General features: G+C 45.1%; 1 protein-coding gene across 11 annotated transcripts in view; it reads right to left on the bottom strand.

Annotated features, from left to right (window-relative positions):
* Positions 1-17,307, bottom strand: part of KIZ (kizuna centrosomal protein) — a 51,253-nt gene extending 33,946 nt beyond the window's left edge. For 7 of the 11 annotated variants that reach the window (XR_008749103.1, XR_008749101.1, XR_008749102.1 and 4 more), the window contains exons 1-5: positions 17,172-17,307; positions 11,400-11,462; positions 9,700-9,856; positions 5,554-5,646; positions 640-1,015 (exon numbers count right to left, since the gene is read on the bottom strand). Coding sequence is in view for 8 of the 11 variants with exons in the window: in XM_055815886.1 (XP_055671861.1) it covers positions 640-1,015; positions 5,554-5,646; positions 9,700-9,856; positions 11,400-11,462; positions 17,172-17,257 (775 nt within the window). In the remaining 3 variants the exon portion in view is untranslated. Of the gene's footprint in view, positions 1-639; positions 1,102-5,553; positions 5,648-9,699; positions 9,857-11,399; positions 11,463-15,246; positions 15,549-17,171 lie in introns of those variants that run through there. The other 4 variants (XM_055815888.1, XM_027783280.2, XM_055815891.1 and 1 more) reach the window with 4 other exon arrangements.
* Between the last annotated feature and the right edge of the window lie 10,212 nt (positions 17,308-27,519).

The raw sequence follows: 27,519 nt of genomic DNA, 5'->3' as shown, positions 1-27,519 counted from the left end.
ATGTTGCCAAGATGGGGGTGGAAGGGAAAAAAAAAAAGAAAGGAATGACAAGTTGGAACACAGCTGTCACAAGCAGCACATCTCACCCCAGAGCCTGAGTATCTTGGCTGGGAGGGTCTGCATCACCCTTCTCAGAGCAGCCCAGAACACAGCAGACCACCAAGGAGGAGTTAATCCAGCCACATCTGGGGACATACCGATCCTCACTCTACATTGCCAAATCCCACTTTTGGAAAAGGTTGAACTATTGTGCAGAAGTGTCTGAGGGTGAAGGAAATCAACCTGAAACAGAAGTGACATACTCTTCCAGTAAAGTAGGTTCACATTAAGCCTCAGTTTAAGAAGTTCAGACTACTTTAGCACAACCATGGGCACAGCAGTGAAGAAATCTTCGCCTTCTAACAGTGAACCTGAACAGGTTATCAGCCCCTAGGAAGCCCTTGCCTGCCCAGATGAGCAGCCTGGGAGGAAACAGAGTTAAAAGGAAAAAAAGAGAAAGAAAAAAAATTTAGAGTGCCACCATGCTTCAACCATAGTGCAACAGGTATAGGAGAAAGCAGCAGCCATGGGCATCGCTCTGGTTGGGATGAGCGTGTCCCAGTGCCAGGCAGAGGCAGACAGGCACACATCCTGCCGTACCTGGGATGCTTCCCTGTGGCTCTTCCTCCTTGGGGGTAGCTGGTTTAAGATCAGAAGCTGAGGAGATGAGCTGCTCGGAGCCTTCCTCACTGGCAGCCAGGTCCCTGTGTCTTGCTACTCCCTCCACTGATGCATCGCTCTCTAAATCAGCATTTCTTCTCTCTGGACCAGGTTCTTCAACTGACAGAGAGCATGACGGTGAGTCGAGTGTCAAGCAGCTCTCTGTGGGCTGGGGGTGGTTCTGCTGTGCGCCCAAACTTCCAGCGGCAGAGACAGCTGAGGTATGGCAGCCCATAAAGACTGTTGCTGGATGATACAGTCCTGTTAGCACGCCTGTCTTGGTGCTGATTTCTGCCTGTCTTCCAACCTGCGGCATCTGAAGAACACATGTGGGAGATGGTTTAAGGAAACACACAGGCAGCACATTGCAAATGGAGCTTCTAGAGGCTGGCATGTTAGTTTCTGGAGAGAAAAGTATCACAGAATTCAAGTATTTTCTACAGTATTATTATTATTATTATTAGACAAACACTTGGCACGCATTTCTGGCATCCTAGCGTGAAAACAAAGGCCTGGACCTCAACTGATGTTCTTGTGAGCCAAAACAACCAGTGGCAAAAGTGCACTGCACACCCAACCAAGCTAAAAGAGACTGAAATATATGAAGGACTTCAGTCAGAACAGTTACTGTTGTTTTTTTTTTTTTTTCAAATGGGCAAATCTTTAAGATTAGATTCCTGCAAAGGCTTTTAAGGCCCTGGACCAAAGCATGACCTTTTAAGTCACCATCCCTGGAGGTATTTACAAGATGTGTAGATGTGGGACATGGATTAGTGGTGGACTTGGCAGTGCCAGGTTAACAGTTGAACTCGATCTTACAGGTCTTTTCCAATAACGATTCTATAATTCTATTTAGAGCCATCCACAAAGTCACTGAAAATGCCTTGAAGTTCCTGACTGTAGAGGAACCATTGTGCTCTACTTGTATGCGAGACGGTACAGCTGCCGGTAGCCTGTGGTTTAGGCACCGCAGCATCCCCAAGCCAGGAGAGGATCATTAGGACACCATTGCAGTGTCCGTGGCACAGCTGGCCTTTCTGGAGCCACCCACAGCAGCACCTCTGAGCAGTCTCCTCCTGCTGCTCTTCTCATGGTCTTCTCCTGAAGGCAACAGGATGGGAAACAGTCCCCAGAGAGCTGGAACCGTACATCTGCCATCACTCACTTGTCTATATTTCCAGCTTTGCTCACAGCACATCAACAAAGCAAATAAGAACGAGGCAAAAATCACTGCATTCATTGTCTTCCTTCTGCTCTTTCCTGTCTGTTAAATCACAATGATGAGGAAGGACTACTCAGCTAACCCCACGTAGATGAAATTGCATTTTCCACAAGGCAACTTGGGGCACCAAGTAGAAACATTTTAAATGGCACTTTCCTCCAAGGACTGTTGAACTTGCATGAAAATAGTTCCAACGGCATAACCACTCTGCTTCTAAATCCCAGTATTTTAATACTTGCCTTTTTTTCTTTGTAAATCTACTCAATCAGAACAATTTAGGAGGAGTGGCTGCTGCCACCACTACTACTAAAAGGTCACCGCCAGTTTATGCAAAGCCAAAATTAGCTATCGTAATACCATTGTTCATACTAAGCAGGGCTTACTTTTCAGCCCTGAATCACAGCAGGACAATTTACAGTCACCTCCACACCTCTCTCCTCTTTCATTGCCTGACCTCTTCCTACCACACAAACTCTGCTGCCAAGCCCAGCTTAAAGGAAACAAAGGCATCTTGTCTAGTTTGTGACCAAGTTTCATTAAAAAAGCTCAAATTCCACGTAACAAGAAGCAGAACAAAAAGCCATGAAGTTATTTTAAGGAGTAGTAAAGGTTTGCTACTCAGATTAAGTTCACAGCTTATTCCATCACCACTGCTCGCGGGTTCCTCCTAATTACTTTTTGGGTGTTGGATTTGCTGCTTTAAAATGCATCTAGCAAGTACTTTATGGATTTAGCAGCTCCTGGATGTGGTGTTCCAAAACAAATGCAATTCGAACAGGTACAAGCGCTTGGCAGAGTCACACCTCTAACAAGCTCCTCTGATTGCTGAAAAAAATTATCTCTTCACTGCCTTTGGATTCTCAAAACAAAAGTATGGCACATAACACTGATCTAGGTACTGTTTTTACCACCAACAAACAAGATGGTAAAAACACGTAGATGGCTTACCTAAAACAGTCAACAAAATTACTGAACTTCACGTCACTCCAGCTGGGAGTTAAATGAAGTCTCTGCACAAAGCACACTTAGAATCCTTTTTTTGGCTGTGAAGAGCAGGCTCCCCACTTCTTCCTCCAGTAACAAATACAATCTTTTTTACTATTAAAGTGTTTTGAAGACAACAAAGGTAAGAAAAAAAATGCCTTCCAACAGGACTTACACAAGGGCCCAGTCTCCCATGGCAGTGGCTGAGCACGTGAAAGCTAGGGAGGTGAGTGAAGTCCAGCCAGAGGCTTGTCTCTTCCAGGTGCCAGGTGTTACGCTCACCTGGTGACTCCTCCTTTCTCAGGCAAGGATGCTCTGCCACCCACGGGTGTTCCTGGGAGGTGCCCTATGCCCCACATCCAACAGGCATGGCAGTGCCAAGATGCACAAATCCAAAAACTTCAAGAAAGTGTTTTGAAGTTGAACAACAGACCTCACTGCACAAAGGCTTCAGAGGCCCAGGTTATAGGGCTCTGCCGGCTGAGAAGGACCTCTTCTCCTCCAGCTTCCAGCACCAGACTGCCAATACACTGGGCTTAAAGACTGGTGCTCAAGTCCTTTCCATGGAGAATCACGGTTTCTAGACAAATTGTGTTTGTGTATACGATTTCTGAGTTTGAAGACTCCCATAAAAATTGAGAGTCCTGAAGGGGACATATCCCACAGCTCAGCGAAGCACCAGATATGCACACTGGCGTTTTAGGGGCACTGTGATACTGACCATCTCTAGAAGATTGGTTCTGTGACTGTCCTTCTTGGTCTCCAAGACGCATCAGTGACAAGGTTATCACGTGATCACTGGCATCCTGACTAGCCTGAAGGAATATCCTGGATATACCACCTGTTAACCACACACGCTCACTATGACTGACTCGGTGCCACATCACCCAGAACAAACTCTTGTATTTTGGACATAATAAGAAGCAGATTTTAAGCGAAGTGAAGGTGGTGGGAAATGGACACCGTCAGTCTAAAAAAACCCCACAAACCCACAGAGCTACAAAGTAAGATCTGAGACACAGCACACAGACAAGGCAAAAGGATGCACAATTTAACTGAAGTTGCCTTTGTATTTAAGGAGGGAGAATGAGGAGAAAAAAAGAGAACGGGATCAAAGAGTCCACAATCAAGCTATTAACTGTAATTCAACATGAAGTGACATATTTGGGTATGCACCAAGTTCTTGTACTGTCCAAAACCTGCTAAGAGTTTTTAAAAATCTAACTCACATCTTGAGCCTTTGAAGTTCTAGTATTTATGTAAACTCTTCCATAGGTTAGAAATCACGTCTCCTACACTGACTGCTTTTAATTGAAGGTTCAAAATTAGCGGTCAAAAATAAACTCACCTTTTCACGTACAGCTGAATTAAAAATGTAATTCACAAACTGCTGGAGGTCTGCTTATATAGGTCAAGGTTGCTCAGGTTCATTGCTTTGTATATTACAGTTTAAAGAATGCTCTAAATTCAAGGTTTTTAACTTTTTAATCTATGGGGAAAACTTCCTATAAACTCAGATTAACAACTGCTAATGCACTGAAGAAAGAAAACTGAAAACCTTCCTCCTACTATAAAAACAAAACAGTGTGGCCTCTGTTTCTTTTCTGATAAGAGTCTTAAATACCAAACATTTAACTGCATAATAACATTTACTGGCAGCCAGGCTGCCTGCTTAGCAGATATATAAAGCAGGTAAAAGGAGGAAAAGTTAATTTCTTGGCTGAATGATTCCATCGGTAGCTATAGGGCAAACTAGAAAGTCTTTTAGTAAAGTAGCAGTTGATTCTTCTATCAATCTGCAGCACACATACTCTTCCAAGGAATGCATTAAATATGAAAATCATATCCCGTTATCATCTGTTTCCAGCTTTCAGCCCAGTAAGCTTTTCTTAATGAATGCTGTAGCCTAAGGGACAAGCATGCTGTTGGCTTTTCTGAATAATGGAGTGATGCTACCATTTTTGCTTATTACAATATCGACTAGCTGAGGGGGTTTCACACATAGTCACAAGTGACTACTCTTGCCAGCATGCTCCAAGTTATTACAAGATGTTTTTAGACATTTCATCTAAAAGAGCTTTACTGCTTTTAGTGAAGAAAACAGCTATGGTCTTGAACTGTATCATTTATATGGAGATAGGAGGAGGGATTAGAAGCCTGCATTACTGCAGATATATAGCAGAATATATTTAAGTATTCCTTGTCAGTCTTTTTGTCTGTTACTTAGATACGCAATCTCTTTTTGCTTCTTCTGAGAAAAGGTCAAAATGCACAAAATTATAAATACACCGTATGAATTGACTACTGCATTTTTAAAAATACCATTCATTAAGAATATTTCCTCCTCGGTCAAGGCCATTTTCACACTATTCGGCACAGGAATTACAAAAACCAACACAAAAATGAATATAAAGAGTTAGTGCTCTCCTTCCTTTCTGATTCTAGATCTTTGGTTAAAATAATTGCACTTTTTACCCAGGTTATTCTACTTCACTCAGTCACTAAACAGCATTTCACACTACAAATGCCACAACAAAAATCCCCACGCAAAGACTGCTTAGCAATGCCTGCCTCTTCATGCAGCAGCTCAGAGGAAAGCACATCAATGTAATAAACACATTTCCTCACACACACTTCTTTCGCATTACCTGCTTGTTGTATTCTGCTTCCCTGTCACCTTCTGCTGACAAGTTACCCTCCTGAAGTGGTAACATACTTCTAATTTCTCTTCCATACCATGCCTAAAAGTGAACAAATCTATTACATAAAATTGAAAGCCAAAAAAACTCCACCACAAATCAACAAATATTACTTTGCAAATTGTGCGCTTTTAAATGTAATATCCTAGCAGCACTTTTTACTTGGACTATATTTAAAAAGCCAGAGATCCCATTTTCTCCTAATTTTTCCGCTCCCCTGAACAAATTACATGGCCTGTACACAGCATTCTACAGGTTTTTAATACACATGTACTCGTTCATGTAATTTAGAATCCTACAAAACAGTAATAACTTGCTGACTGAAATTTATTTCATTCCAACTGGTATTTGTTACGCCAAATTATTTCTGCTCTATCCAGACAACAAATCTGCTGCTTTGGGATGAAATGAGCTTTAGGATGTCTTTTTGTTTTACATACATCATCTTACAATTCACTGAGCTATTATAAGGAAAAATATATGGCAGATGTTATAAAGAGCAACCCAGCATGAAAGGCAACTTGCTGTAGTATTACTAACAAACAACTGCACACACCGTCTTCACCTCCACTACATTGTTTAATTGACCAAATGTAATGCGTTCGTAGTAGGACTACTGCATAAAAGCCAAGCACATGCAGCACCTATAATTAATCCTGTTTGTTAGTAATTGTAAACCCCAATAACAAGTTACATCGGCCCTGAATGAAAGCACTTCAATACCTATTCTGCATCAGGTAATATGCATGAAAATAAATCTTTAAAACAATTAACCAGCTCTGCACTGCACTCCAATGGTGCATTCAGCAAGCCTGCTATTTCCCAGGTAACAGAAGCTGTTCATAAAATTGTAAACATGAAATTTCAAGAAACAAAAACTAACCACATGAGAATTAAAGATGCTTAAAATAAACTCAAATGTAACTATTAGATTTTCTTGAAAGCTTAAGCATATTTACTTATACTCCCAAAAATTACCGAACAAATTGCAGACATGCAAACAGAGGGAAAAAAGTGAATTTTTCAGAAACAAAACAAGTTTGGTCAGCTACAGCTTCATAATAAAATGTGCACATAGTTTTAATAAAGCATTCCTAAAAGGCACTCCCCCTTCCTGGGGAAAAAGAAAGAAGAGAGAAAATAGTAATGATTTCTTTCTGTGTACTTCCATGATAGATTAAACGATTCGTAATTCTTATGCAATCCACAACAAGGGGGCTCTTCATAACCATAACACAGAGGATATGTAATCTGTGCTTTGTTCAACAGCTCAGAAAAATAAGTAAGTGCAACCTGGCAAAAAATAAAATGGATGGCACACAAACATCAAAATGGAAGCAATGAATGAAAACCCTGCATGCAGACCCACTCATGGCACAACTGTGACTCACACCAGTACGTTGTAACAACCCACCCTAGTGAAACTGGCGTGCATTAGAGTTACTCAGGGGGAAAAAAAAAATATATATTCTTAAAAACAACAGGGGAAACCTAGCATCACAATGCATACCCTGTCCTGCCCCGCTTTAAATAAAAATTTAAAATGAAAGAAAAGGGGCGGGCTGGGGGTTGCAGAAACTGAAGCGAGCAAAGTATACTCTGTGAATGTCACCAGATCCAACATGCTTAAGAGTTACCAGGCACTAGGTAGCCTACAGTTGGAATTTATTAATGTGGGTATGAACCACGGCATGTTAGCCAGCCCACTGGTTTAGTGGAGTGGAAATAATCCGCCACCACAAGAGATGGCTATGTCTTTTCCAGAGAGCTTCCTTATTTCCAAAGACAGGGAGACCAGCTAACAACACCCCAGACCACCAGCTCCGCACACAGAAGTCAAGGACAGCAACCCCCAAATAGGAAGGGCAGATGCAAACCTACAGCGTTTCAGAGTGCACAATAACCAACACGCATGGGTCCCACTGCCCCATCTCAAATGCCATACGTAAAAATCTTCCCCGTGAGCACAGAAAAAGGGAGAGCAGGGCTATTTACTTTAATGGGAACAACGGAAGGCAGGGTTAACACATTGCAAGTTATAGCTAACATGGGGAGAGTTGTCTGGGGCCAGCTAGTTGGTGTTCTTAATAAAAAAAGCAAGGAGGCTTTCAATGAAATCAAAGACAACTAATTTTAAAACAATAAAGCTGGGGGGGAGGGGGGCACGGGTTTGTTTTTTCTAGCCACAGTGCAAAATTACTGGATTGGGCTTGTCACGTTACACTGCATTTGAAACCTTATGAGGATTCAAAAAAGGACTAGAAAATGCATTAACATCCACAGTTAAAAGGACCAAAGATTTTTAGAAAGGACAAAGGCTCACAATTCGGTTCATACATTTATCTACTGAAAGAAAGGAACTTTTCTAATGCAAGAACTGCATACAAAGGGTTTCTTGCCCTTTACTGTGACGGAGCTAGTGAAAGGCAAACCAGACAGCAGGAAAAAAAAAGGTAATAAAACACATTGCTGCTTCTACATCCCTAGGTCAGGCTAAACCGTAATAACACTTCATAGTGTGGTGCTTCCAGAGCATACCGAGAGAAAAGTTTCAAAAACACTTCAAAGTAAGGTTTCCTCATTTGTTTTCTAAGTTTTACACTTTCCCCCCCTTCTGCTCCCCCTTGTTTTTATGTTGCAGTTGGATTCTTTCCTCCTCTTAGCTTCTTTCAGAAGTGCTTATGTATTTCTTTTCACATACTTGCTGCATTTAGCCTCTCAGCCACCCCACACTTTTCAGTCCTGTACCACTGTCATCCAAGGGTGCTGCTGCACGTTTACATTTTCGGGAACCTGGACCCAGGCTTTTTAGACACATCCTTTCAAGAGGATCACAGTCTAAGTTTTACTGTCTCAGATCAAGCTCTGTGTGCTCCTGAACAGCAGAAAGAGGGAGGAAAGGAGTACACTCCTTGGACAGTGTTCCTGTCTTAATTCAAACTGCATTTTGGAGAAATAAAACACAATCACAACTGAGTTCTAGAGAGCCACACAAAAGTGTTGTGTCAGTACCCCATCACAGGGGCTTAAAATGCCTCAACTGATTTGTTTTCTTTCCTACTTTCTTCCAGCAAGTTAAAAAAGGGGTGCAGCAGAGGGACCGAAACAGCCCCTGCCAAATTCTTCTGAAGAAGCGCTACTGCTGAACTCATTTCCCTCCCAGATTTTCCCTCTCCAAAAATCTGACTCCATATATTAGTGGCATGAGCATGTTACTTTTTTTTCCTTTTTTAATCTGAGATCATCGCCAAACTATATCACTTCGCAAAATCCTGATTTGTTCTTCAGTGACTAGCAAGACAACATATTAATAATGACTCAAAAATCCTCACAGCTCGGCTTTTTCTTAGAGTAGCCTATTCAAAGTACTTCAGTCATGAGTTATGATAAAAAAAAATCCTGTTTCAAATTGTTTCAAACATCAAGGTAAGTAGTAGAACTAAGTGTGGCCTTGTTTGAGCTCAGCTTTATTCCAGATAGTTCAAACACAGTACTTTGTTATAACCCAAGTTATTTACTCTGACACTTCCTCTGCTGATGAAGACAGAGCAATAAGCAACGGCAAGACTAACTACAGCTATTTAGGGTGTTCACACCAGCAAAATTATTAAATACGTCCTGAAAAACTTCCATGAAATATATTTGGGTATTTTTAAGTAATAAAAGCCTTACTAAAATATGGTTTTATAACAAAGTTTTTTGTGAAACTATTATAACTAGTCTTTTTGTCCTAACCTAGATAACACTGGTTTATTATCGTATCACTAAAACTCCAAACACATGAACTATCTCTACTTTTTTAACCTTAGTTCTTCCTCTCTTCCAAGAGACTTGGAAGACTGTAGAGCAGATGTAGAGTTCTGCGAAGTATTGCCGACTACATCTGCAGCTACAAGTAGGGTCCATTACATCATATATTAGCAGAGTTTGGGTTAGTTTCAAATCCCCAAACACCACCATTTTAAGCACTCCAAAACATCTAATGAGGTTTCACTAGCATCTGAAGTCTTAATGTGCATAATACTCAGACAAAGCCAATTTAGCAACCCTGTACTAACAGTAAACACTAATGTATTAAGGCTTATAGAAAGTTACTTCCATCTTCTGAATCATCTCTGAACTTGAAGCTTTCATATGAGCTTCAAATTGGTCAAATTCCTTTAAAAAGGTCTGGTTTCGCAGAAGAGCTCCTTTTTGTCGTTCTTCTATTTCTTTCAAGTATCTTTTCAGCTTCACGTATTTTGTTTTCATTCTATGGGGGAAAAAGAAACCCTTTTATTTTCATATTATTTTAGTATAAACACATCTTTTACAACCACCCTTCTTCAGACACATGCATACTAATGCTTACGTAGGAGCTGCCCCCTCAGCCCTTGCAAAAGAAGTAGACATGTCCTTCTGCACAGCTGTCCAAAGCTTCATAACACAACTGACAGGATGTCTGCTACATAACTTCAGACTGAAACAGGGGGGTTTAGTGTTCAGAAGGGCAAGTATATTAAAAAACTCTTGTAAATCTGTTTTAAATGGATTATGTTTTAGTCACATCACATTAAAACAAAATGAAAATTGTATTTAGAAGAATGTGCTCCACAAGTCATACAAATTGTAACATGAAGGCTGCAGTTTCACAACTGCTTTAAACCAACCTAAATCCATGCTGTCACCAAAAGTGGCATCTCACTCCATGCCTTTCTTTTTTGTGCCAATACTATCCCCTGTGTGGCCAAGTGACAATTTAGGCCAAGAGTAATCCAGCTGAAAACACCATCTACACCAGTTCTCACCCATCCAAAAAGCAGATTCACTTTGAGCCAGACTTATTTTCTTATGAAGGGCAGCCACACAAGCCTTTAGTGCCAACAATGGGAAAATGTGAACCAGGTGCAGTCAGGAGCACTTTTTGGTCTCGATGTGCCTACAGGTCTGCTTAAATCAGGAGTGAAACTGAAACCTATATCCCCCAAAATACCAATATTTTCAGAGAAACTTCAGTTCATAACTTGTTAGATTCAAATAAATCAAATAAAAACAGAAAACAAAGTACATGTGATGCTCCCCAAACTGTTTAGGCACTTTTTTCTGTAATTTACACCTTCGCTTTCTAATCTAAAGGTCCTCTTTCATAAAAGGAGTTCCTGAGGAATTGGTCATTATTGCACCTAGCTCTTGGTCCCTTGAGCCAAGACAGAAAAGTCACCTCTGAGCTTTACAAAACACATTTGAGGAAAGGAACAGAACAATGGATGAGACACTTTTAATTCCTCTTTTGTTGTTCTAGTTTGTTGATTAGGGTTTCCGTGAGGTTTTTTTCTCTTTTGTTTGTTTGGGTTATATTGCACTTTGGTTTGTTGTTTAGGGTTTGGGTTGGTTTTTTGTACCACCTGTATATGCAATTTACATTAAATAGATAATGCAGAAACAATCCAAGCATCAGGACCAGAACCTAGAATTTCCTCCAGGACTTGCCAAGACTTTCAGACTTTCAAGACCCTAGGACTTTCTTGCATGAACTATGCTACAGTGATTTTGTAAAAGTTGCATAAAACCAATTTGCATGTTAGTTATTACGAAGACAATAACATATACAGTATTAATAGAATAAGGCAGTTGCGTTATTGCTGAAGTTATTTCACCAATAACGCAAGAGACATTAATCTTACATTATACTTAACATACGAATATAAATTTATTATAAAAAAACCTTCAAGGTCACATTCCAAAAGCATTCCACGATACCCAACTCTTTGCAACCAAAATAAAATAACCTATAAGAAGCTTTTCAATGGGCTTACAGGTATGCATCAGATTTTCGGTATTCCATCAGTTTTCTTTCTAATTCTAGCCTTTTGGCTTCACTGGAAGAAAACAAACAAGACAGTAAGATAAAACTATTTCACAATTCAAACTCTCCAAATGCAAGAAATAAAGCATTTTTTAACAGAGCATAACCTTTTCATAGCAGAAAGCACATTTTTGCTAGATTAGCAGTCTTACAGGTTGATATGCCAGCCAAGCTTATCACTAACACACACACCCCCCCACACCGCCAAACAAAAAAACCCTAAACCTCAAAGCTTTTACTTTTCTCTTTGTCCCTCGCTGGAACAAGAGCTATGTTGTTTGAAAGGGAAAAGATGCCTGAACAGGTATGTATCCACACAAGACCCACCAAAAAGCCAGAGACTTTTGCCCAGCTTAAGCTGCTATTCCAAGTCCCTTCTCCAGCAGCCCCAAGAAGGGCTCTGAACCCTGAGACTCATCACGGGCTCATGCCTCCCTTTCTTCCCCACTCCGAGTCCCAGAGCAGATCACTTCCAATGCAGGAAATACTCAGCTGAACTTGTTCAAATGGACAGCTCCCCAGAACTCCTCACAGGAATGAATCAATGCATTAAAATGGAAAAAAAAAAACCAATCCCAACTGGTTTACAGACCCAATGTCCTATCCAAGAATTTTATTTAACAATTTGAACTGAAAATCAAGTACATATTTCACACTTACACATTAAAGCCAAGTACATCTAGAGATGTGCTAGCACTACCTGCCAGTACTTAATACAGGGTAACAGATAAAAGTAACCATCAAAAATATTTACAGTTGTGAAAATGCTACGGGGCCATCTGTATCCGCCAAAAGCAACGCAAGGTTATAGGCCCATGGGGATGATCAATGTGCTTAAGAACAAACTCCTTCTCTTATCTACAATCTATTTCAAAGTAAATCTACTTCAGGGAGGAGAAAAGAGCAAAGCTGATACTATTTCATAATTACAAACTGCATCTGAAAATGAGCAGCCATCCCACGAGCAAAAAAAAAAAAATTAAATTGATAAGACAGGGGCTTCTAGTAAATTCACATTACAAACCCTGCAACAATCAAAGTGTCTCGAGTTGCTTATTAAAAAAATAGCATCAAGTTCTTAGTAGTGAGGAAGGCTGTACACATGCAAGTGATGTGGGCATATACATGAGATCGCATACACCTGTACGGCTAGGTATGCTTATCTGTGGATTTGTGCACTCCCCCACAGACACGTCCGCACCACAGCCACACACATCTGCCTCCTCCCAGTTGCCCTGCAAAGGAAAGCAAGGGGGAAAAAAAACCTTTCTGCTTCTTAGTCTGTGAGATCAAGGCATCCATTTTACGCATCTGATCCTGCCACTGTCTGAAATAAGATTAGGTTTTCATGTCATGTACGCAATTTAAAAGCCACGCTTCATCTGGGATCTCATCCTTTCAATTTCCTTTAACATGATGGACAGCTAAGCAAAAGCAGATTTCAAGATCTTGTTTTTACACTTCTAGAAGTAATTTTCATGACTCAGTGAAGATCACCGATATCCTGATGGATGTAAAAGCCAATGGATGCAAACAGCCATTGGCTCCAATCCTATTTCTCATTCTTTGATACCATGGGTAGTACATCACACTCCTTAGCTCCTGAAAGGCTGCTTCCCTCCTACCAGTGTGGATTTTCAGTATCTCATTCATTAGTCTGTTACAGATATTTAGACAGCACATGAATATAGAAGTAAGGTCTTCTCAAGGCAAGACAAAGCAGTATAAAAAAATACCAGGTAAGAGCCTCTCAACATTTGAGTATTATCATTACAGATGCCTAAAATGGTTACTGCACAGCTCGTGGTGTTTTGCAACACAGCTCTGTCCAAGCACTGAATTAGAGGCAATCAAGACTTTACTTGTAGATTTTCTTGCCCAGGCTCTGGCGAGGTTTCAGCAGTTTCTTTGTGTCAGTGACAGAAGCGAAGCTTAAAGCAATACAGGGATCGTCCTGGCCATTCCGCTGCACCACACCCTCCTTTTTTACATGAAAAAGGAAAGCTTTCCACCTGAAAGTTTTATTTGTTCACGCAGTTTCGCATTAGATTAAAATGGTGCAAACAGTCAGTTATCAACCTTTTTTTAAACGGGCAAAAATAGCATACCAGAACTTTTTAAGGATTCAGGTGGCTCATTTTCAAAGAACCCTGATTCTTCAGTCTACAGAGTGTTGGTTTGGGATTTGAAAGCAGAATTGAATTCTCCGGTCAGCTGCAAGCTCTCTCTAATCTCTGTCATTTCACCAGGCATCAATCTGTAGCGATATTTGATCCCTCACCTCCCATTTAAACCAGCAGGACTAAGATGCCTCAATATTTTTTGAGATACCAGGCCTTAGTCTCTTTGTGCTTCAGTTTCGCATCCATAATGTAGGAATAACAGTACTCCTGTCACGATACCCTGTTGAGATAAGTACATAGAAAATTGTGCAACACTTGGGCACAATGCAATCTTCCCATAAAAGTAAGAAATGTTATTTTTACAGTTGTTTTACTACACCAATCTGGCATTAAATCAACTGTTGAGCATTCAGCTGCATCCACCTTACCAGCCTGGAGCCTGGCCAGAGCTTGCTCAAGCCTTAGCTGATGCTGCTGGTCTCCTGGGTGGGTTAGAGGAGGCCTCTTTGTTACCATCTTCTACATACAACCGATACCAGCTGACATTTCGGAAAGTAATAATCCCTACCTGGTTTACATTCTCTGTTCTGGACATCTCAGCATTTGCACACATTTACTGCAAATCCCCCTCAGTGTGAAGCACCTGGCCTCACTGTCTGAAAAGCAAAGCTAATTGCAAAGTTAGTCACAGTGTTAAGTACAGCACTTAACTATATAATGCATTTAAGTCATTGCCCACATGCCTTTCTCACTGGCAACCACTGAAGATTAAGTGCTGAGTAATCACAACATGGTCAGGTCTGTATAAAATGCAGAAGGTAAACCCTCTGCCCCGATTCACTTAAGGTCTTTGACACCTCAAGCCTAATTCTTTCTAATTTTGCTCATAACAGATACCACTGACCTGTGTACAGAGGCCTATGCACGCAGTGATTCTTATCTTTAGATTGGCCAAAGTACCAGCATTGGGAAATAAAACATGGCCAACAGAGTCTAACGTGTAATTTGAAGCACAGTTACACGTTCTTTGCACAAGTCTCAAGGCAGTCCACACTGACCATTTATTGGCAGCTTAATATCTGGTGGCTAATTTCTCAAGCACTACAGAGCTTAGATATTTAAAGAAAAAATATATTTATGAGAATAGGTTGAAAAGAAATGTTCATGAGAACTCCCTTCTAGTTCACCTAGTCAGATGAGGGACATAACCAAGCAGTAGCTTCCTCACCATACTCAATATCTTGCAAAACAGCTTATTAGTAGTGGCTCATTGTGTGCTTAAGCGCAAGCAGGACTGCCGTCAGGGGCGAAACAGCTGTTGGGTACTTCAGGTCTTAGGAACAGGCGACTTGACATTAGATCAGTGCAGAATTCCAAAGCAGGATTTAAGAAGCTGAAACGCTCCAGTGACTTAACAAAAGTTTTTATACTTTACACTTTAAAAAGTTGGTTAGATAGAAGGTATCACTTTGAGGAATTCTGCAGAGGCAACTGCCTCTGCAGCATCATTCCCAGAGGCAAAAGCAGCATACAACTTGCAGTCTGGTTAAAAAAATATAAATTACTCCTTGTTTGTCGCCACCACCAGGTACAAATACATATTTTATTTTATATTTGAAAGTACATACAACAGAAGTTTGCCAGGCAAAAAAGTTCTATTTATTATCACAAGACCTGTTAAGCTGGATCTCCAAAGGAAGCACAGCTTATGCCATTGTGCTGTCTGTAATTCCCCTTCCTCAAATAACTCCTGAATGTTTCAGTGCAACTGAATTAGAGAGACGAGCAGATGTTCAAAACATCCTATGTTCCCAGAGGTTTCAGAGGAGTTGGAGAGGGGTAGGTAGTCCATTTGTGCAGGGTGAGCTCAGCCTTAGCTCAGACAACAGAGAAGCTACAAAGGAGGTGACCCAACTTCATGCAGACAGGGCTCTCAGGAAGTACAAGACATCTCCCATCCTAAACACGAGGGACATCTGCATACAAAGACATAGTTTAAAGCAGCATGCAGTCTAGAACGCTCAGATTTTAATCTGCCCTCACTCTTCATTTTCTAACACTGCAATTTAGATAAAGTGCCCTCCCTATCTAGGGCCCACATCTTTAATAATTTCTATACAATAAAAGTATACTTTGTATATTCTTATCCAGTCTTTTAAACAGCAAGTTATTCCCATTTTGCTTGCCAGCAGTCTTCCAGACCAGAACAGGATATTAGCAAAGACATAACGCAGCACTTTTGTAAAAGCACTATCTATGTGCACATTCATATTCTCACAGCCACGGTGTTGTTATTTCTGCTAATACCGCACATTTCAGACACCAGCACAAGACCCAGAAATCAAAGTCTTCTGCAGGAGCTGGAAAACAGGTACTGCTTAAATACCATAAATGATCTCGAGAGACTTCCTCTGGCCAGAAAAAAGTGCTAATTGACACCAATTACTGTGGCTATTACAGCGAGTAAAAGGCCAGGAGCATCACTAATTGCACAGAGCTTCAGAGGAACTGACCACAGATGGACATCTCTCAGGCCAAAGCAGAAAGCCTGCATCACCACACACGCTTTCTTCCTGAAGTCATATCATAAATCTTAAACTGAAACACATAAAAAAACTTTTTTTTACAGATTAAAAAGGTGTCTGTAGAAGAAACATCTGTACACATCCATTCATCAGCTAGCCAGCTCCACAATACCAGCATCTGTATCATTTGCTTGTTTGCTTAAAATAACAATTTTATAAATATTGCAAGAAGCGCTCCAAAAGACCCGGCCAGGCCAGCAGGAGCAGCACCAGCAGGAGCAGCACCAGCAGGAGCAGCACCAGCAGGAGCAGCACCAGCAGGAGCAGCACCAGCAGGAGCAGCACCAGCAGGAGCAGCACCAGCAGGAGCAGCACCAGCAGGAGCAGCACCAGCAGGAGCAGCACCAGCAGGAGCAGCACCAGCAGGAGCAGCACCAGCAGGAGCAGCACCAGCAGGAGCAGCACCAGCAGGAGCAGCACCAGCAGGAGCAGCACCAGCAGGAGCAGCACCAGCAGGAGCAGCACCAGCAGGAGCAGCACCAGCAGGAGCAGCACCAGCAGGAGCAGCACCAGCAGGAGCAGCACCAGCAGGAGCAGCACCAGCAGGAGCAGCACCAGCAGGAGCAGCACCAGCAGGAGGCCTGCCGCGCTCTCAGAACCCCCCGGACCCAGAGCCCAGGCAGCAGCGACCCGCGGCGACAGCCGGGTGCCCGCAGTGAGCCCGCCTCAGGCACCCCCCAGGCGGTGCCGTAAGTGCCCCGGGACGCTGCCGGGGCCGCCGGGCTGCCCACCCCCGCCCCGCAGAAGCCCCCAGGTATTCACCCCCCGCATCACCCCGCTACAGCTCTCCGGCAGCGCGGCATCGGCCGCCTCCCCCCGCCTCCCCAGGGCAGAGGCCCGGCAGCCGCCTCCCCCTGCGGCAGCCGCGGGCGCACCGGGCCGCCACGGCAGGGGCTGGCGGGGAGGCCCGCGGGTGCCGCCGCCCCTCCCCTCGGTGCCCCTTACCCCACTGGGGCGCGGCGGGGGGCGAGCCCGGGGGGCGGAGGCCGGCGGAAGGGCGCACGGTCTGCTCACCTGTCGCGGAGGCGCCGCAGGAGCCCGCCGAGGCCCTGGCAGCAGGCCCGGGGGGGGGCGGCGGCGGCCGGGTCCGGCCTGCTCATGCCGCGCTGTTTACGCCGGTGGCCAAAGCGACGGCTCCCGCCGTGCACCGCGCCGGCCCCGCCCCGGAAGCCCCTCCCCGCGCGCGCGGCTGTCCTCCGCAGTGCTGCGGCGCGGCCGGCGCTGGGGCGGGTCGGCAGCGGGCCGTATGCGGGTGTCTATAGATACGACACGGACATACACAGCGCGTAGGTGCGCACGTCCGTAGCAGGGAGGCACCTGCGGGACTGCGGCCCAGGGAGCCGTGCCCGTGCTCCGTCCCGCCGCCCTGACTGGGCCGTGCCGCTCGCTCAGTAAACCCCGAATTGGCCGGGGTCTGGGCAGCGGCCCCTCAGCGTTCCTCGGAGGCTGCCCCGGGGCCAGCCTTGAGGGCATTTGTAGGCCTTTAGGGCCCTCTGAAGCCTTCAGTGGCTTAAAATATGTGGACTATGTGAGTGTTGCCAGTGCAGGAGACAGCAGGCACGCATGTGAGGGCTGTAAGAGGTCTCCCCGCCATTGTGTTGGAAATCTGTGGCGTAACTTTGGGGGACTGTTGAGATTTTAAACATGTAATCCTAAATTATTGCTTCATCTGTAAATATAATGTTAATGTTAATAAATCTGTTAATTTAGGTATTACTACAGCAGTTACGATGGCTGTGGTGCTCAGCCAATTCTCCAGACTGGTGCTGAGGAAAGCTGGGCCCCAGCCTGTTCAGTACCCTGGGGCAAGGCAGTAATCTCCAGAAAATGGGGTAAATGCAAGGCACCAAGACATTAACTCCAAAAATAATTGGGAGCTGACAAACAGTTATGGTAGCAGGGCCCCCTTTTAATAGTTGGTTTTACTGAATTTCTTGTACGGTATTGTTTTTCAGGAAAATAACCAAGAAAATGCAAATGGCTTCTTTCCATTTGTATAGAAATGAAACGTGTCAACAAAATTCCTGGTTCCTTCTCCTCTGAATTGCCACTTTGTCAAGCTGGCAGAGCTCTTTGATGTCCTGTCACCAAAATCCATTGGCCAGTGGAAAAAGCCTCACCTTCCCTGAGTGCTGGACCAGCTCTGACAGACCTTGCATTTACATCTCCAGCTGGCAAACGAAGCAGAGAGGAAACCCACAATTTTTTCATCTTCACATAAAAACTTAGGTCCCTTTGAAAGGACGTTGCCAAATTAGTGCTTAAATTCCAGTGACCCCATGAAGTTCAAATACCATGAGAGTATTTGAATTAAGAAGAAATGCTACATCAATAGCCAAAATTGTGGATGGCTGTGAAATGCTTAAGCATAATTAGAACAGCAATCAGTATACGATTAGCATGAGATCACCATCATAATTACCCTTCATTAGAACTTCTGTCCAACAACTGCCACATAAAAGCATCAGCTGTAGTTGCAAGGTAGTCATGGCATGGCTGAGGATGCGGCAGTAGCTGGGGGCTTCAGGGGCTCATCAGGACAAGCTTCTGGGTGCTGCTGCAAGGCGGCCCCATCCTGTGGGTCAGGGTTCTGCCACTGGGTTTCAGTGTCACGATCCAGCAGCATTCCTAGTGTTTTTCAGCACCCACAGTGTCAAACCCAGAGAAACCAAATCTGAATGTAAAGTAAAAAGCTTTGCTGAATTGATGTAGTGGTACTTAACAGTCCCCAAATTAGCTTCTGTCACTTGAATAACCATGGCTGCTGCCTGGCTTAGCCTTTGCATATCCGTGCTAAATAAATGGCTCAATAAGATATGGAAGGCTTTAGCTCATGTAAGAGCTTACCTACTCAAGAAAATACATATGCAAAGGATTTGCAGATTTGGGAGCCTTTTATTATTGAATTCACATAAAACACACTTGTGATGAAAGTCATACTGTTCTTCCTCACTCTGCTGTTTATTGAAAGCAAAGATGAGCTATGGAGACCTCCATCACGGTGCGACTTCACATCTTCGCAAGAACCAACAAGTGAGATCTGGGTCTGCGCTTGCCTCAATTTCCACAATTAGGCATGTTTTCCCCAGGTCTTGACTTTCTAACCGAGGTCCACCACAGCTTGCCCTTTCCTTAAAATATATGTAGGAGCGAAAAAATGGAGCTTTGGCATCTCAGCTGTGAACATGATCCCCCCACCCTCCTTGAGATACTTGTAGTACTAAGACTTCTCCAGAGCCTTTGTATCAGCATGATGTTCCTGCTCAGTCATGGGAGCAGATAAAATGGAAATAAAAAGGTTTCCATGGTTAAATTGCTTTCCTCCCCCCCCCCCCCCGAAGGTCCCTCATAACAGCTCTCTTTACTAATATGTACGTCAAAATAAACGTCTCCCCTTTGACACCAAGGTGAGGCACTAAAAACTTGTTATTTCAGAATGTCAGCCATGAAACGCGCTCTGTCGGGCTGACATATATTGAATGCATCGCTGATTGTCAGTGAAGAAAGCTGTCAAAGGCTATATGGCGTTGGAACAAGAAAACACTTTCATATACGACAAATTTGTTATTTTTCAAAACAGGCAAAGAATCTGGCTTTCTTCAGCCTGTACCTGTGACATACCAGGTTTGGTTCTGGAAGACTACACTGCTTTCGAAAATATTTGTGCTTGCTAAAATAATATCAAAACTTTCAAACGCTTCTGGTGCTATTTAAAATGACAAGCATACATTATATTTACATACTGGAAAACCTTATTCCCAAAGTAAGATTTCCAGGTTTCAGCTGAAAGGGGTTGATCTCCACCTGACAGCTCAGATTTGTAGGACTGCACAGTTTATTTGTCTCTCGTGCTGTTTCAGCCCCAGCAGATTTTCTTTTAATGGTGGTCCACAGTGGAACAAATGTGAGGAGCAGGGGTCTTGAGGGTGCTCACCTACCCATGACCAGTGCTGCCGCCTGGGAGAAGGTGGGCTGCTCAGCACCTCCCTGCCTGCCTCCCACAGCATCTCTTGCTCCAAATCCCTTACCTGGAGAAACGGGCAAGGGCTGGCAGAGAGTCCTCTAACTGGGGAGGAGCTGGGAGGGAGCATCAGGGATCACGGTGACAAACTGAGAAAATTGTGGCAAAATGGTGCTGGCGGAGAAGAGAGGCCAGGAGGGGCTGGGGTAACTGCAGCAGGGGGTAGAGGTCTGTAATGCTGCCAGGGATGGCGCTAACCTGGCCTCACCAGTCCCAGTGCTGTGGCCAGTACAAAGGAGAAGAAAAAAAAAGTGGAAGGAAAGCAGAAGAAAAGCAGACAGGGTCAAACATTCTGGTGTTTTATTAAAAAAACCCCAACGCCCACAAAATAAGATGACTTTAGCGAGGGCCCCCCAATATGATTCCTGCTCTGTTTCTCTTGTCCCTCTACTCCTGGTCTCGGTGCTCACCCTCTGTGGTACCACAGCCCCAGGCCAGTGACATGATCCTGGCGCTGACACTTGATGGGCTCATAATTGACTCAAGAATAATCTTGTTACTCATATCCCTGATAACCAACATCAGTACCCCATCCCTGAAAGCCTACAAAGAGGAGTGTTTTGTTTGTGTTCTCCCTTCAGTACTTAACACTTCTTTTAGATTGTTTTAATTTAATTTTAATGTAATCTGATAAGAGCTGTAAAACTGTCAAAGAAATCTGTCTCCTTCTGTCTTATTAAATACACTTTGAATGAAATTATGCTTTTTTTCCCCCAATCGCTGCCAAACGAAAGTATCTCTTGATTCAAATGCAGGGATTGATGTGCACTAATCTTAACAGCTTTACACACTCTTTTTAATTTAGGGTGGAAACCATGTGTGCTTTCAGCATCCTGCTTTCCTCTGGAGATGTAACAGTACCCCGGAAGGTGCAGAATCCACCTCATTGTGATGAACATCTGGCCACAGGTGCACCTGCAGGAGAAAAAAGGGGTGAGAGGAAAAAGAAAGTGAAAAATAATACATCTTTGCAGGGGAAAAAAAAGAGGGCGAGGGACTGACGGTACCTGCCTCCAGAGACAGCTTGTGCTGCTCTCTTCCAGCGAAAGGCTGGGGTCCCAAGGTGTCACCCTGTGTCCCCACACTTCAGGACATTGCTGCCAGCACATCTACCATGGCTGGCAGGGCACCTTCCCTGCTGCGAGAGGGGCTGCTCCAGCCTGAAGCTCCATCTGCAGAAGGACCCGCTGTCTGCAGTGGGTGGTGAGGTGAATGGCAGGACTCGAAGGCACTGCCACACTGAGAAAAACTAGAGGGAAAAATCTTGCATTTCTGCCTTTTTGACTATTGGGATCTTTCCGAAGATCTCTGCCCGATGCTTTTTCTTCCCAGGTGCTACAGATCATCTGCCTCACCCTTGGCCTTACCCCAGCCCTTGACTACATCTGTCAGAAATCACTGTCAAGGGGTTGGCTGGTTTTCCTGAGCGATAGATCTATGCACTGTCTGTACCTGCTGCAGCCTGTTTGCCACAGCCTCTGATCTAAAGCCAGAAAATGGAGGGGATGCTGCTTGGTCCCAGAAAGGTAGGAAACTCTTTATATAAGGCAGAAATTGCCTGTGTCCTCGTGTAGAGTGCCTGGGACAAAGCCTCCCCCCACCAGCCTCTGCATAACCACCCCACCCGCACTGTTGCTGTAATGGTAACGATGAGCTTTTACAGATTAAGAGCCCTCTCTGATTTTAGCTGATTTTCACTTAACGTGAGAAAATACAAATATTGCTTGACATCTGGATTAGAGTAAACCAAATCATATATTCAAAAGCATGAAAGAGAAATCACTGGTTGAAAACAAAAGGGGCGATTAGCTGCGAGTACCAATGTACACAGCAGACACAAGCATGAGATACGAGAGAGCCTGAACATTTCATTGCCACCATTTTGCTATTTCTGCCCAAACACAGCAGGATGGGGTTTGTGCATGGTTCCTCTGAAAAGGGATTTCCAGAAACATAGCCTGTGATGTGCTGAAGAGAGCTTTTTTTCGTCTCTGTGCTTATTTGATTTCTGAGAGTGACCGTACATTTAGCTTGCCTACAAGTCAGAACAGAACTGAATAAATTTTCTTCTCTCTCTTTTTTTTTTTTTTTTTTTCAATTAGATTCATAATACATGCCCTGGTAGCTATGTAAAAGACATAAGAAAAAATTTACATAATGCCCATAAGTCTTTTTGTTAATGAATCAAGTCCCAAATGAAGAGCACTAATAATGTATTAGTAATCAAAGAGCAAATAACACCAGTGAACATATCTCAGCAGAGCAGTTGTGTGGATCCATTTCCGACTGTCAGTGTCAATGCACGGAAATAGTAATTAACATGTTGAATTTAATGTTTAAATTTTAATAAATTTAAATGTAATAAAATGCTTTTATTAAATGTTACAGTTCCTTGAAACCTATTATTACTCGTTTCTGATGCATAAATAGAAAATACATTGTCTTACTGAAGAAGGCATTTTCTGCTGTCGACAGGACAGGTGAAATGAGTTCCTCCAGCAAGAACTTGTTAACACAGAAGCCAACGATAATGGCTGATTGAATAAAAACCTTAAGAACGCAACTACAGCATTTAAAACTATATAATATTTATTAAGAACGTAAGGGCCTTATCCAAAGCCTATTGACATAATTGAAAAGTCTCTAGTAATGTCATTGTCAAGTAATTTTGAATTAATACTGGAGAATTTAGATACAAGCACACGCCATTGTTTACAACTCCACATTGTTAATGAGCAACAGAAATGCCATGGCACGGGGAGGGAACCAGTTTAAAGCCTGTGTGCCGGGAAGCATCCCTCTTCTCCAGCCGTCTCTAAGGACTTGTGGAGTCTCCTACACAGCATGTGAGGCTCTAAGACCAGAAGGGATCAGGTGTGACTCGACTCAGGCTCTTCCAAGGCCAAGGATCTGGAGAGGATGCCTGGGAGATTTCAGGTCACTCTGCTTTCACAATAATTCAGAGTCACTTCTGTTTCTAAGATGGAGACACTAGGAATTAACCACCCTCCATCTAAGTGTCTGCTGTTTGAAGAGGAAAGAGGAGATTGATGGTGTTGAGCTTCCCCATCCCTGAAGGAATGAGAACTGAATTTTGGTTTTCTGAGATGTGAGGCAAGAGTCTGAGTTTGAACTAGACCACTCGCAGCCAACCATCAAAAGGCTCAATTCCTGTCTTCTCCGAACTCATCCACACCTTCCATTCTGGAGTGTCCCATACAACCAACCACTGCTTCCATTTCTGTTGCTTAGTCGGAAAGAGTTCTGCTGTGTTTCTGAGCAGGAAAGACTATTTTGTGCTATTTTGGATCATTATGGAATGCCTCTCTCAGGCCTGCAGAAACCAAAAAGAAAGCAGGAAGAAGCCTTCCTTCACAAATACGTAGCCCAAATCAATCTCACAGCTGCCCGCTTGGGTCTGGCAGCAGGCAGCGTCCCTCTGCCACGCAGGCTGCAGCTTGACCCAGGTGCCATAGCCCAGCACGAGGCAGAGCCAGCCGCACACTGCAGACCACGACCACCGAGAGTTCAGCTTCATTACAAATCGTGGGATGGAGAACATCCATCGTGGGGCTCAAATCTGCCAGATAACTCTCCAAACAAATGAACGACACGGTGCGCCTGAGCGTCTCGCTGCCCGCTCTGCACCCACAGCGTGCAGCCGTATGTTCACAACGCCACAGAGCGCCTGCAAAGTGGAGACTTTGCGCCCAAACATTTTCCTAGGCACAAAAGCGCCCTACCTCGCCTTCAACGTGTGGTCTTTTGCACCGAGTCAAGATTCAAGAGGGTGCCGTGTTTTTGCCAGGATCCTCCTGGAGGCCATGTCATTCCCAGCTCCCCATCCACCGTCCATTCCCCATCTCCAACAGGTAAGGCAGGAGCACAACCACGGGTTGGCCAGTCAACTCCGTCTCTCTTGATCTTAACCCTTGCTGCTGCTTTGAAGGACAGAGACGTCTCAGGCTCTTCCATTAGTATTTTAACAAATGAGTGGATTAATCTCACGTACTGACTGAAATACTGGAAAAGATTTTCTTCTACAGGTCATGAAAAATTAAAGGGAAAATATGAAATAACTGGAAAATTGTTTTAACTGAATTAGATAATGTTTTCCTTTTAGCACCACATTTTATAGTGATCTGTTTTGAAGAGTTACTTTCCGCGTTGACAGGGACAAGGTATTTAGACAAAGTAAAAAGCCTGGAAGATCCAAACCCACAGACTCAAAGGGAGAGTGTCTGGCCTATTGTCTATTTTGATTAATGAAGCCTTTTGCATAGTGAGTTAATGTTATGTTTACTAAGCAGGGAATACTGCTGTGCAGCAGAAGCATCAGAAGTATGAATAATATTCAATATGATAACTACATCAATAAGCTAATCTACGTGTTACTGGATTCTGCTCAAAAATGCCTCAAATGGTATTTGTTTATTTCCTAATTGTCAGCCACTTTGATGCACTTGTCATCAGGTTCAACAAGTGCTCCAAGCTACAAGGGTTTGAAACGAAGGGAAGCACTTGGGCAAGCCTTGCAGTTCAGGGCTTTTTTGGACGAGGGAAATAAGATCCGAGGGCTGTCCCTAACTGACGGCACAGGCAGCGAGGTGCTGCTCTGTAGACAGACACTGACAAACACTGAGTCTCTTGAGAATACCTCACCACCTTAAACCAAAATATTTAAAACCTGTTAAAGGTGTTAATATTTCAGCCTGAGTGTTTGCAAGTCATTGGCCACTCTTTAAAACAAAAGCGAGCAAATCGGCATACGTCGAAAATAAATGCGCCTCCCTGAACTAGAATTAGATGTAAACCTGAACTAATTCCCAGCCACTGTTTGGCTGCTGTCTCCATTTTATTTTTACTTCTGTCTGAGGTTTGGAGCTGAGCGTCTGGACACTGTGAAGGGCCAGAGAGGCTGTCTTGTTTTTCAGCAAGCACTGTCTGCGGAGTGAGACCAGATTTCACCTGGGGCAATAAATATATGCTGCTTCTCCGAGTTCTCCATTTCATTGAAATCCAGTTTTGAGTGGACAGGGGTTTTTTCACTTCCTGTCCCAGAGCACACAGTTTTTCTGTGATTTATTAAGCATTTTCCCACCTGTTTTGTACAGAAGATTGTTCTGTGATGAATGAAAGGATCCATATGTATAAACTGTTCATTCATTTAAGAAGCAGGAAAACAAGCATAAGGCTATGAAATTAATTAAACTGTGTCTGCTCAGAGCTCGGCATCACTGGGCCCAGCCCTCTGCGCTCCATTTAGTGTATGCAACAGTAAATAATTGCACTGAACATAAAAAGGAACCTGAAGCAGAAGCTGGCAAAAAGGCTTGAGGAGACTGAAAATATTCTGACAGCGCATTTAGATAGTGCTTGAACATTCATTTCAGCTCTACTTTCGAGGAAACACTTGTGTCAGTTAGGCATGCAGGTGGGATCTGCGAGCAGCAATGGTCTGGACTGACTTACAGGCTGAAGGTCAAAAATGTTTCGACAGTTTGCAGATGCACGTACCACGAAGAACCTCTCCAGAGCGCAGGATGGTGGCCCGGAGGTGCTCTGCTTCCATCAGGAGAGGGCCAGACCCCGGGGACAGATGCTAACAGACCTGAGCATCCGAACGTGGCCCTAAGCACTCGCCTCCAGCTGCCCCCCCTTTGCACAGCACCAGCGTGCCTTCAGGTGCCACACAGCCCACCCCGAGCAGCACAACTGCAACCATCCAGTAAACTTTGTAACGAGCAAGCCTTTATTCTTGCTCAATTAAAACACTCCCCTCGCCTTTTTTTTTTTTTTTTTTTTGAAAGTGCATTTATTTGCTGCACCCCGAAGCACTCACGGACGCACTGCCAGCCTGCCCGGCGACGGCCTGAGCGCCCAAGCCTTTAATACCAATTAAATAAGCAGCAATTAGCCAAAGGCCAAAGCGAAATCTGGGCTGGCCGCACCCCCCCGGGCCACAGCGAGCCCCCCGCCGCTAGCCTGGGCGAAGTGGCTTAAAAAGAAAGAGAAACCCAGGAAAAAAGCAAACCGCCCAGCTCCGCGCAAGAAACCGAAGGGAAATCTCTTCACCCGGGAGGCGACGCGGATCGTTTTCGGGAGCCGCTGGAAGACCCCGCCTCGCCACTCGGCTCTGGGGGTTGCAGCCAGCAGCTGCTCGACCCCTGCTCTCGCCACGGCGACTCCCGACGAGGGGCGAGCCGCCGGCAGGCGTGGGTGCCCCGGGGCGGCCCGGGCTCGGGGAGCTGCGGCGGCGTGAGGGGCGCAGGTAGGTCCCGCTCCTTTGCCTCTGCCCCCTGCTCACCGCCTCCCTTGCCCTCTCTTTCCTCCCCGTCGTTTTCCTCCAGTGATTTAAATCTGGCGATTTTATCACCCCGGCAGCGCGGCCGCGTAACGGCCAGCGACAGGGACGCTCGCTCCCGGTCAGAAACCAGGCGGCGGCGGCCGGGGGGGGTGAGCGCGGCCGAGCACCGCGCCCCTCGGGGCTCATCCCGCTGCTTCCCGGCGTTCGGCCCGAGCGGGGCCGGCGGTGGCCGCCAAGGGCTAAAGGCAGCGGCTCAGGCGGCCCTGGGGCTGGCCGGAGGCTGCCGTGTGGCGCGGGGCTGCGGGCTCGGGTGGTGGGAGGGCGGCGGCGGGTCGGAGCCCCCCGAAGGCTGCTCCGTGGGGGGAGCGCGCCGAGAGGCTGGGCTCTGGCGGTACCAGCCCGCTGGTACCCGGCTGCCCCGGTAGAAGGGGCTGGATTCCTTCCCCCCGCCCCGCCCGAGGGGCCGCGGCCGCAGCCAGGCGGGGAGGGAGATCGCGGCTACCGGCTCCGCAGCCCCCGAGCCCCCTCCCGAGCGGCCCGGCGCGGGGAGGGGCTGGGGCAGCGCCGTGTTCCCCCCCGCCGAGCCCCCCGGGCAGGCTCCGGCCGCGCTCCTTACCTGGCTCCGGCCGCTCCGCAGCGAGACCCGCCGGCGAGGGGCCCGCCCGCGGCCGGGCGCTGGGCAGGCGGCGGTCGCGCTTCCCTGGAGCCCTCCTGCGGGGGCGGCGGGGAGCGAGCGCTGGGGATGCGCCCCCCGCCCGCTTTGGCCTCGGGACCCCCTTCCCCTCCATCCCTCCCTGCCTGCGCCGGCCGGGAGACCCCGTCCTTCCTCCCCGTATCGATTTCAGCCCGACGCTGATCGCATTTAGGACAGGATTGGGGTATAATGGAAATATCATCAGGAGACAATTACCTTTTCACAGCATTCACTTCTCCTCCCAGACACTGTTATTTGAGAAATAGGATCATTTGATTTCATATTGCACTAAATAACACCCAGCCATCTCAAATTGCCAGCTTCTTAAAAGCCACCCATT

This window comes from Falco peregrinus, chromosome 11 (assembly GCF_023634155.1).
Source record: "Falco peregrinus isolate bFalPer1 chromosome 11, bFalPer1.pri, whole genome shotgun sequence".
In the NCBI taxonomy this organism is placed as follows: domain Eukaryota; kingdom Metazoa; phylum Chordata; class Aves; order Falconiformes; family Falconidae; genus Falco; species Falco peregrinus.
Note: the sequence above shows the minus strand (reverse complement) of the source record. Positions and strands in the feature narration are given on the sequence as shown.